Source organism: Amphibalanus amphitrite, unplaced genomic scaffold, assembly GCF_019059575.1.
Source record: "Amphibalanus amphitrite isolate SeventyFive unplaced genomic scaffold, NRLGWU_Aamphi_draft 000118F_arrow, whole genome shotgun sequence".
NCBI lineage: Eukaryota > Metazoa > Arthropoda > Thecostraca > Balanomorpha > Balanidae > Amphibalanus > Amphibalanus amphitrite.
The window spans coordinates 608,772-620,499 of NW_024881613.1; the positions used below are offsets into that span (position 1 = coordinate 608,772).

Sequence of the window (11,728 nt, forward strand, 5' to 3'; positions counted from 1 at the left end):
CCGGTCGGAGCCGGAACGGTCGGGCGGATCGGCGGCGGTGATGGAGGCGGCGGTCGCTGCGGGGGCGACGCGGGCGTGGCCAAGTGATCTGACTCGGGCGACAACGTGTTTGAGCCGAGAGGTGCTGCAATTTAAGCAAAATGTTTTTGCACCAATTAGCTGTCAATATTATATAGGCCGTATATGAACTGATTGATGAAAGAAATATCTTCATCTATCTATCTACACCACTCAAAAATGTTACTTATAAAGGCTCCTCATGGGAGGCTCGTCAGTTCTAAAAACAATTATTGACTAAACACCATTTCTGACGACATTTAGGCCTCAAACCACAAAATCTATTCAGTGAGAGCTTAATAAAAGATCTGTGCCCATCATTCTCTGCCCAGCGGGGATGCATGCGTGGGGTAATCACGGACATTGATGGTCACCTGCCCATTTGTTTCCATGCTCTGTCCATAAGCGCAGTGGACTAGTAGTCGGACAGTCAACAGGGCATAGCCGCCATACTCCCCCTCCCTTGAGGGCCCCAATGGCGCCTATCCCGTGCCGGGCCGGTGCTCCGAGACTTCCGCGCCGGGCCGGGGGGGGGGGGGGTTCAAAACTGTGAGAACACGGACTTACGTTGAATCTTAATACAATATAATACAATGCCTACTCGTACTATAAAGACGAAAAAATTATTTCTGTCAGTATAGAGTACATATAAAGTACTGTATAATTCAACGTGTCTGTCATCACAGCTTTGACCACACTTGCGACCACAGATGTTTAAGGCAGTCGTGACTAGAGGAACCAATCTCGAAACGCGGTCACGTCATTATATATGATTACCTCTGATGGCGGCCCAAGTGTCAGTCATCACGAATCTCACGTATAAAGCAACGCCCGCGGCTCCTCTCAGCACAGACAGCCTGCAGTAGTGGGTCTGTTGTCTCAATCCTTCCACCAGATCCCTAGGATGAAGCTGCTGGTGGTCGCCGCCTGGGTGGCGGCCGTGGCCGTGGCCGTGCCGCTCGACTCCCGGGTCGAGGACCAGGACGAGCTGGAGATGCACGAGATGAACGCGCCCACCTACCAGGAGGTGCAGCAGCAGATGGGCCTCGGCGACGGCGCCTCCCTCTCCCGCTCCGGTCAGGTGCTGGACTCGGTGTTCTGGAAGGAGATCGCCCAGGACATCCTGAGGACCAAGCTGGCCGATCCCGTGTACGATCATCAGGCCAAGAACGCCGTGCTCTTCATCGGAGACGGTATGTCCATCGCCACGCTGGCGGCCGCCAGAAAGCGCAAGGGTCTCCTTAACGGCGCTGATGTGCCCGAGCACACCATGCTCTCCTGGGAGACCTTCCCCTACCTGGGACTGTCCAAGACGTACAACTGCGACCGCTGGACGGCCGACTCCGCCTCCACGGCTACCGCCTACCTGACCGGCGCCAAGGGCAACTTCCTCACGGTCGGTGTCGACTGCTCTGTCCTCATCTGGAACTGCGATGCCGTCAACGAGGCTTCCTCGCCCAAGTCGATCCTCCGCTACGGAGTGGAGGCCGACAAGTGGGTCGGTCTGGTGTCCACCGCCCGTATCACGCACGCCTCTCCCGCTGCCACCTTCGGCCACACCGCATACCGTACCTGGGAGTCGGACGCCGACTTCGTCGCCATGGAATGGATGACCGGGCCCGTCAAGGACTCGTGCAGGAACGCCATGAAGGACCTGTCCACCCAGTTCGTCGAGCGTGAGGGCATCGACATCAACGTCGCCTTCGGTGGCGGCTGGGGCAAGTTCACGCCGAAGGAGGTCGAGGGTGGCTCACGTCTGGACGGCCGTGACCTGATCCAGGAGTGGAAGGACAAGCAGGCCTCTCTGGGACGCAGCTACGCCTACCTGACCACCAAGGATGAGCTGAACAACTTCGACGCCACTTCCGCCGACTACGTGCTGGGTCTGTTCAGCCGAAGCCACATGCAGTACCGCGCCTTCCAGACCCCCGACGACGTCAACCTGACCGAGATGGTGAAGAAGGCTCTGGAGATCCTGAAGCGTGGACCGAACGGCTTCGTGCTGTTCGTGGAGGGCGCCAAGATCGACCACGGCCACCACTACGGCAACGCATACACGGCCATCGACGAGACCATCGAGCTGGAGGAGGTCGTTCAGCACGTCATGGACAACACTGATGAGTCGGAGACGCTGATCGTGGTCTCCTCGGATCACTCGCACACCTTCGGTATCAACGGCTACCCGGAGCGCGGCCTGGACATGTTCGGTCCGTCCTCGTTTCTGGCCGGCGGTATGCAGAAGGGAGGCCCGCCGCCCAAGCTGCCCTACCCTATCATGCAGTACGCCAACGGCCCGGGAGGCACCGAGGACTGGGCTGAGTTCGAGGCCAAGCGCGCTCGTCTGACCGACATGAGCGAGACGGCCGAGTGGCGCGACCCGCACTACAAGCAGATCGCCGGTATCTACCTGCCCAAGGAGACCCACGGTGGAGAGGATGTGGGCATCTTCGCGCGCGGTCCGGGCGCCCACCTCCTGCGTGGCAGTTTGGAGGAGAATGTCATCCACCACGTCATAAACTACGCCCTCTGCCAGGGAGACTTTGCCACCGTGTGCGACAAGAAATAAATGAATGAATTGCCTAGGATACCGATACCAACAAAACAGAATTGATGATGATTGTCGATTGATCATTCTTTCTTGACATTAGAGCAAAATGAACTACGCTGGAATGCTGTTCAACCGCTGAATTAATACACAGAGGTGAAACAAAGGCCGAATCTTCCACCGACAGCATTTCTTCCACCACTAGATTTCCACCAAGCTCCCACCATAATAGGTAAATATAAAGTGAGCTGTTTCTTACTACCGCAAATGTAAAAAAAACTATTTCGTCCATTTGATAATATCATAGGCGGCGAAGCTGGAAGGGCACAGGGGCACCGTGCCCCCCTTTGATTTTGACATTTTAACATAAGCCCTATGGACGTTGCATAGAAAGCATGGGACCAAAAGTCGTCAGTGCCCCCCCCCCCCTAATTGAAGGTGTTCTGCCGCTACTGGATAATATGGCGATACTTGAACGATATACCACTTATTATGCTTTATCGACATTATCACCAATCTAAAAATGATTTAATGACAAAAACGTTTCTCGGCGATGGTGACTTAAGAAGCTGAACGTTCACTGACCTACTTGTCAGTTAGGTGCTCGGCACGTCATTTTGTCTCATTCGAAGTAGCCGCAAACACTTCAGGAGGTATCTTTAGCGTCATTGTGTTTTTAGTGATGATGGCGACACCGCCATAACCGCAGCCATCTGGACGGTCCACACGACTGAGCGAGTAGCCAGGAATAACCAGGAGGCGTTTCGGGGTAGGCGGACGTAACCCAGGTCTCGGAAGTCGGAAAGCAGCATTGCGTCGTAGCTGAGGCGATCGAGTTCACACTTCAGACTTGAAGTTTTGCTCTTGATACTTTGGATGTTTAGGGCGCCGATTAGTAATTTGAGCGGGTCAGTCGGCCGACTGGACTGGGGAGTCCGCCGTGCGGGCCGGGGTCCACAAGCCGTTTCTGCTGGGATGAGGGGGCGTGACCGATTATGACGGCGGAGGAGATGGGCGGGAAGACTGCGCCGGATAGTCTCGGCTACTTCCCGTGTGTCGTTGCTTAGTCGGTCGCCCACGGCCACCGCCATCAGATGAGCCAGGTCGTATGCACGTCTGGCAGATGCAGCAGTGTGGTCGTCCCGTCGGTGATCGTTGTCCGGTGCTTAGTACTCTACTGCACGGCGAGACCCGTCCGGGGCCCGCCCCAGTGCCAGAAGCAGTGAGCTGTCGGCTGCCATGTCCCCTCGCACGCCGAGCGCGACAGCCCGCGCGACGGCCGCGCCAAGCGGGCCGCCGGGGCAGGGGGAAGGGTCGGCCGGCATTGTTGGTTTAGCCGGCTACCGGCGTCTCAGGCGCCGGCCGGCCCCGGTAGGGGTTGGTCACCATGACAACCGAGGCGGTTGGCAGGGGGAGAAGTAGTAGTTGAAAGCATCCGCATCGGGAAAGAAAATAGTCCTGCAGATATTGACGATTTTCTTGCAAGCGAGAGCAGATAGACGAATGAAAATAACACCGTTGGATGCGTCTTTCAAAAATACACAAATCTTTACTTGGCAATGAATACATCTCCACAATGAATTTTCTGATGGCTTCACGACAGCAGCACGGGCGACGGGTACCGAAATTTTAAACGGGGAATAATATTCAGATCAGTTCACTCACAGTTATGGTGACTTCAATTCAGATCCAGGGCAAGTAGTAGAACACTGAGTACCTGCACTTATCCACTTCTTCGCTTCAATTTATCCGCCAACCTTTCCCACCACACCGCAACTCACTAATAACACTCCGCGCCTCGAACGCGGCCTTGAACAACGCGGAAACCAGTGGAGCTCCTAGTGCTGTTCAACTGTTGAGCGCTTATGCATGAAATAAATGTTATTTTATTAAACAGCATAAAAATACATACAAATTTAATACTTTAGAATGGTGTGGTATAAACAAAGATTTTGAGGAAATTATCGAATGTCAGAATTTCCTAGTCTTTTCAGTATTGCTCTTCCACCATCGTCGGCGCGCCGTCGCCGGCCGTCGGCAGCATTTCATCACTAGCTTTTTTCAATAAGGCCTCAAACTAAAGAAATAATGAGTTATGAACAAAGTAAAAGAGGTCATCGAGATCTAAAAAATCCCATCTATATTTGGTGGCAGTATTGACGCATTCAACGCAGCAGTTTGCTTTATTTTCGTCTTCCACCATCTTCCACCAACCAGAACTTCCGGCGAAAAGTCAGTGGATATAGGGAATTTCCAAGAAATCTGCTAAACACCTGAATATTTCTCTAGGGTTTTAAAAGTCTTCATAATTCTAGTGAAATTCAGGAAAAAAGAGATAAAAAGTATTAGTTTTGATAAAAACATTCCTTTTTTAATTTTAGTTGTTTTCCTTAGACATCAGAAAGTCGCATCGGGTAAACCAGGCAGAGCATCGGTGGCGGCATTTTTTCCACCATCGAGGACCGCTGGCTTGTTCGATTTTCCACCGCCGTGCGTCGCCGTGACGGCACTTTATTTCACCTCTGTTAATACATCTTTGACGTTGTCATGAAAACTGATGGTTTGAATATCCTTATGAATCGAGTAACCTGTGCCTCTTTGTCCTAGTTTGTAGCATTTTTTTTTATGTGTTCTTGCATCGTGACAAAAAGCCCCCTGTCTCAGTGACTATCGCGACTGTTTTTCGAACTACAGATGATTTGTCGTTTGGCCGAAAGGGATAAATGATGATAATCTTATGGAGCGTGGGTCGATTAACCCTCGCCCCGTTGGGGGGGGGGGGCCATTTTGGCCCCCCCCCTGTGGTTTTTCCTGAATAGCAAGAAAACGGCGGCGCGCAGCGCCGCCAAATTTTCAGTACCTTCCCGGGCATCAATTTGACACCTTCACACAAAATTTCAAGTCTTAGGTCACCTTAGGTCAGGAGTTATTGAGGTCAAACTGAGGTCATGTTCGAGCAAAAATGAGCAAAAAACATGCAATCTTGAAACGCTCACCAAATCTACAGTTATCAAGCAATTTCAAAGTTCTTTATATGGTCTAGTAGACAAAAAGCGGCGCTACAAAACTGCTATCTCGGATTTTCAAAATTTTGGGTTTTTGACCCCAAAAAATTCAAAAAATTCATATTTTTAGAAAAACTAAAAAAAATCCAAAATTTTCCGAATTTCGAAAAAAAACAGGAATATATGTGATAGTCCCTGCGCTCTTCTATATACATACCAAATTTCAGATCGATATCTCGTTTTTTGGCCAAGTTATAGCGAAAAAAACTGTTCAAAAATGATGACGTCAAATTTTTGAACTCAATTTTTAGCGATTCTAGACCACGTACGGCAAAACAAAGACCACCATTGAACTCCCCGTGACGAGCTGCATCGATTCGATACCCATTTTATGCAAAAATATCAACTTTGAAATTTGACCTAATTTGACCTGACCTTGACCTGACCTTGACCTGACCTTGACCAAAACGTGACCTAAGCTGGCCCCAAAGGCTGCCTGACCCACATAATCGCATTTGTCATGTGAAATGGACCATAAAACATGTATCACACGACACTTTCATATTGTGACCCCCCAGTGACCTGACCTCTGTGACCTGACCTGGTATCAGTGACCTCAAATAGCAAAATATGTGTTTGAAGAACATTTCCCCATCGATGATTTTCAATGAAATGCATTTTACTCGATTTTACAACGCATTTCTTGAAATGCCTGTAAACGGTGAAAATTGGACCTTTGACCTGACCTGTGACGTCATCGGTTTGACCTAGGTCAATAAAATTGGGTCACAAGGTAGTTCCCTGATAGGGCTATCCAACACCGTTTGCCGCTTGTCGCTAGGTTGCGTGGTTCTCGAGATCTTAGGGGGGGGCCAAAATGGCCCCCCCCCCCCCAACGGGGCGCGTTGCTCGGCAGAGCCCAACGGGGCGCGGGTTAATGATTATTCTGCACATGTCAGACGAGACACGGACCAACCCGCTATATCTTCTCAAGGAAGATCACTTCACAGCAATGAGCATTGCTACCCTGAAACCTCCACTCCATTGCGGAACGGAATGGACAACTATTTCTAGCTAGGAATAAAACTTAGCTGAGAGAATGAGATTGGGGAACAACTGAGAACGATTAGCAAACATGATCATACAGTAGAATCCGTTTAATAAATCCACGGATAACAAAGCCAGCCGCTTATTGTGGCCGTTTGAGCTGTTCACGGATTTTCCCCATAGATACCTGTAGTAAATAGACCCACGTACTCCGCTTAATAACGCCAGTAGCCACTTGGGAGTTCCGAAGTCCGCACTCCGCAGTAACGTCTCCCTATTCGAAATGTGGCATCCAACCCACTCCTAAAGAACAGCGCTGGTACAGCACGGCGGTCTGCAGCAGTTGGAGTTCTAAAAACAGGAGTTAACCCGGCAGGCGGTGGGCCTACCAGCCACCTTCCGCGCGGTGGGGGGGGGGGCATTTTTTTGCCCCCCCCCCCCGTATCTCCGAAACTACTGGACGGATCCAGAAAATTCAAACGGCGTTCGATAGCCCTGTCAAATTTGTTGAAGGAAACCAAATTTCATTGACCTGGGGGGTCACCGATGACGTCGCAGGTCAGGTCAAAGATAAAATGTTTCACCGTTCACGGGGCTTCTAGGGAAAGCGCTATAACACCGAGTAAAACGCATTTTGTCGAAAATCAGCGATAAGGCGTCAGTTGTCTAGTACATATGTTGCTGTTAGAGGTCACTGGTCATACCAGGTCAGGTCACAGGTCAGGTCACCAAAGGTCACCAAGGGTCACCACATGAGCCCATTTTTACTAAGGTTATGCGATGCATGTTTTATGGCCAGTTTTTCATTTCCAACTCAATGGTGTTGGTTATAAGACCATCAGGTACGGTTTAGGTCACTTTCTGGTGGAGATCAGGTCAAGGTCAGGTCAAAAAAGGTCAAATTTCAAAACTGATATTTTTGCATAAAATGGGTATTGATTCGATGCAGCTCGTCACGGGGAGTCTAATGGTGGTCTTTTTTTGCGCAACGAGGTCTAGAACTGCTAAAAATTGAGTTTGAAAATTTGACGTCATCAATTTTGAACAGTTTTTTTTTCGCTATAACTAGGCCAAAAAAAGAGGTATCGATCTCAAATTTGGTATGTAGATAGAAGGCGGTAGGGACTATCACATATATTCCGTTTTTTTTCGAAATTCAAAAAACTTTTTTGATTTTTTGGCTATAATATTCAAAAAAATCTATTTTTTGATTTTTGGGGGTCAAAATCCAAACAATTCGAAAAACTGAAAGGACAGTTTTGTAGCCCTCTTGATTTCAAACCTTTTATGTCTGAAACATTTTTCTGTATCTCTAAAGCTGTAGGCCTGACAGCTCTTCCCGCGAAACCTTTTTTTGGGTCGAAAATGGCAAAAATGACGTCACTCTGACGTCATTAGCGGCCAACCTATCATAGCCTTTGGAAATTTTTTTTGGTCACCATGTGCGCTAGCTGCTCCCGGGAGGGTACTGAAAGTTTGGTGACGATCGGCGCAGCGGTTCTCGAGATATATTCAAAAAACTAAAGGGGGGGGCAAAAAAATGCCCCCCACCGCCTGGAAGGTTAAGCGCTATCAAGAGTGCAATTACTATGCACTTCAAAGAAATATTCCCGCAAAGTAGGCACACCGCACACCAGTGGCGTATCCAAGGGGGATCCTGGGGGTCCTAGGATCCCCCCTGGAGCAAAAAAATTTTTTTTTTTACTCGAAAAAAAAATTGAAAACACTTTGAGGGCCCTTTTCACCACTTACATTTTTTTACATAATGAAAAGTATGAATTACATTGTTAGGGACCCTTTTAGGACTATCAGAGGACCCCTTTAGGCCAACGAGGGACCTTCTAGAGTAAATTAAGGGCCCTTTACAACGAACAGGACCTTCTCAGGCACACAGAGGGCCCTCTCAGACACACAGAGGGCCCTCTCAGGCACTCAGAGGGCCCTCTCAGGCACTCAGAGGGCCCTCTCAGGCACTCAGAGGGCCCTCTCAGGCTTTCAGAGGGCCCTCTCAGGCACTCAGAGGGCCCTCTCAGGTACTCAGAGGGCCCTCTCAGGCACTCAGAGGGCCTTCTCAGGCTCTCAGAGGGCCCTCTCAAGCACTCAGAGGGTCCTCTCAGGCCCGAGGGCCCTCTCAGACATCTCGAAGAGGTCAAAAAGAGCCCTCTGAGCTCAAAGAGGGCCCTCTGAGATAAAAAGGGCCCTCGGAGGCAACAGAGGGCCCTACAATGCAACAATAGAGCCAGCTGTGGTCACCAAAGGGCCCTCTGAGGCGAATAGGGGGTCCTTTTAGGCAAACAGAGGGCCCTTTGAGGCAAACAGAGGGCCCTCTGAAGGGGCGAATAAAGGGACCCTCTGAGACGAACGGGGACCAGAGCCCAGAGGGCCCTCTCAGGCACTCAGAGGGCTCTCTCAGGCACTCAGAGGGCCCTCTCAGGTACACAGAGGGCCCTATCAGGCACACAGAGGGCCCTCTCAGGCTCACAGAGGGCCCTCTCAGGCACACATAGGGCCCCCTCAGGCACACAGAGGGCCCTCTCAGGTACACATATGGTCCTCTGAGACACACAGAGGGCCCTCTCAGGTACATACACAGAGGGCCCTCTCAGGCTCACAGAGGGCCCTCTCAGGCACACATAGGGCCCCCTCAGGCACACAGAGGGCCCTCTCAGGCAAACAGAGGGCCCTCTCAGGCAAACAGAGGGCCCTCTCAGGCAAACAGAGGGCCCTCTCAGGCAAACAGAGGGCCCTCTCAGGTGCACAGAGGGCCCTTTCAGGCACACAGAGGGCCCTCTAAAACACACGGAGGGCCCTCTCAGGTACACAGAGGACCCTTTCAGGCACATAGAGGGCCCTCTCAAACACACAGAGGGCCCTTTCAGGCACACAAGAGGCCCTCTCAGGCACACAAAGGCCCTCTGAGACACACAAAGGGCCCTCTCAGACACACAGAGGGCCCTCTCAGGTACACATATGGTCCTCTGAGACACACAGAGGGCCCTCTCAGCCACACAGAGGACCCTCTCAGGTACACATAGGGCCCCCTCAGGCACACAGAGGGCCCTCTCAGGCACACAGAGGGCCCTCTCAGGCAAACTACACAGAGGGCCCTTTCAGGCACACAGAGGGCCCTTTCACACACACAGAGGGCCCTCTAAGGTACTCAGGGGGCCCTCCCAGGCACACAAAGGGTCCGCTAAGACCAGCAGAGGGCCTGTTAAGACGAACAGAAGGGCCTCTGAGGTACGAGGGTCAATTTCAGGCCACAAGGTATCCTATGAGGCAACCAGACGGCCCTCTTAGATCAAAGATGGTCCCTGGAGGTCACCAGAGGGCCCTCTGAGGTGAACAAAGGGCCCTCACAGCCACCTCAAAGAGGGCCCTCTGAGATCGAAGATATCAAAGAGATCAAAGAGGGCCCTCTAAGGCGAATGGAGGGCCTTCAAAGGCCACAAAGTGCCCTCTCAGGCCACTGGAGGGCCTTCTGAGGTGATATGATGCTATGTCAAACCACCATGAGCCCTATGAGGTCATCAGGCCCTCTGAGATCAAAGAGGGTCCTTGGAAGTCATCGGAGGACCCCTTGAGGCCCCTTGAGGCGAACAAAGGCCAGAGGGCCCCTTTGACACCACAAAGAAGTAAAAAAGATCCCTCTGAGTTCAAAGACAGCTCTCTGAGATGTAATAGGGCCATTTGAGGCCTCTGAGGGCCCTCTGATGCCACAGAGAGGCGCCCGCTGATACCAAAATAGGGTCCTCTGAAGTCTGAAGCCACCAGAGGGCCCTCTGAGGCGAATAGCGGGTCCTCACATCCACTTCAAAGAGGGCCCTCTGAAAATCAACTGGCCCTCGGAGTCAGTGTCCCAAAATTGTATTTTGGCTTGGGTGTCAGAGGGGGAAATAGGTCACCCAAAAGGGGGATAAGAGTGGACAATTGTCAGTCACAGGGCAGCCGGAGCCCTCTGAGAAGGTCACTTGAGCCTTACACCAGAGGGCCCTCTGAGGTGATATGAAGGCTATGTCAGGCCACTATGGGCTCTATGAGGTCAGCAGGCACTCTGAGGAAAAGACTGGCCCTCTGAGGGGAACAGAGGGCCCTTTAGGACAATCAGAGGACTTTTTAGGCCAACTAGGGCCTTAAGAGGTCAACAAAGGGCCCTTTGGGACACAAACAGGGCCTCTCAGGCCACCAGGGGCCTCATGTATTAGACAAACATACGGCCATCTGAAGTAAAAGAGGACCTTTTGAGGTAAACAAGGGCCCCTGGAGAGAAAACATTGAGGTAAACAAGGGCCCCTGGAGAGAAAGCATTGAGGTAAACAAGGGCCCCTGGAGAGAAAACAAAGGGCCCTTTCAGGTACCCAGAAGGTCCATGGAGGCCACTAGAGTGCCCTTTGAGGCCAGTGATGGTCTGCAGAGTGCAGAGGCCATCAGAGGGTCCCTCTGAGGGTAACAGAGGGTCCTTAAGACGACCAGAGGCCCCCTTGAAAATGCAGGTGTCACAAGGCCCGGTTTGCATCAAAGGTCAGGTAGCTATGCCCAGTTTTGGCTCTCTGTTGCCGACGTGTTCCGAGCTGTCGCAAAAAAAAAACGATGTGGTGGCACCCACCCTCCCACTCGGCCGGCCAGGGTCCTTCTAACCAGGGATGCGGAGCCGTGGAAATTCCAGACGTCTCCGGCTCCAGCTCTGGAGAAAAAATCGGATTCGGCTCCGGCTCCGGCTCCGAGTAAAATGGTCCGGCTCCGGCGGCTCCGGCTCCAATACTCAGTACATCCTCTATACAATTAAATACGGGTGGAAGAGAAAAGATGAAGGATTGGTTCACGTTGCTTCTGTATTTGCATAACAAGGCTATTTTGAATACCACATGTTTTACTGCCTTGTACTGTCAAACCGAACTATGTAGGTCAATAATTTTTTCCTCTTCAAAAAAGCAGCCGGAGTCGCCGCCTTTTTGGACGGCTCCGGCTCCGGGCAAAATATGCCGGCTCCGGCGGCTCCGGCTCCAGCTCCGGCTCCACCCCCCTGCTTCTAACTCGGCTTCTGAGCCACGTACCAGCACGCCAAAGGCAGCGT

At 51.6% G+C, this 11,728-nt stretch overlaps 1 protein-coding gene across 1 annotated transcript; it reads left to right on the forward strand.

Annotated features, from left to right (window-relative positions):
- The first annotated feature begins 910 nt into the window (after positions 1 to 910).
- Positions 911 to 2,688, forward strand: LOC122381333 (alkaline phosphatase-like). The gene has a single exon (XM_043365369.1). The coding sequence runs from the start codon at positions 962 to 964 to the stop codon at positions 2,621 to 2,623; it is 1,662 nt and encodes a 553-aa protein (XP_043221304.1). The 5' UTR covers positions 911 to 961; the 3' UTR covers positions 2,624 to 2,688.
- The last annotated feature ends 9,040 nt before the right edge of the window (positions 2,689 to 11,728 follow it).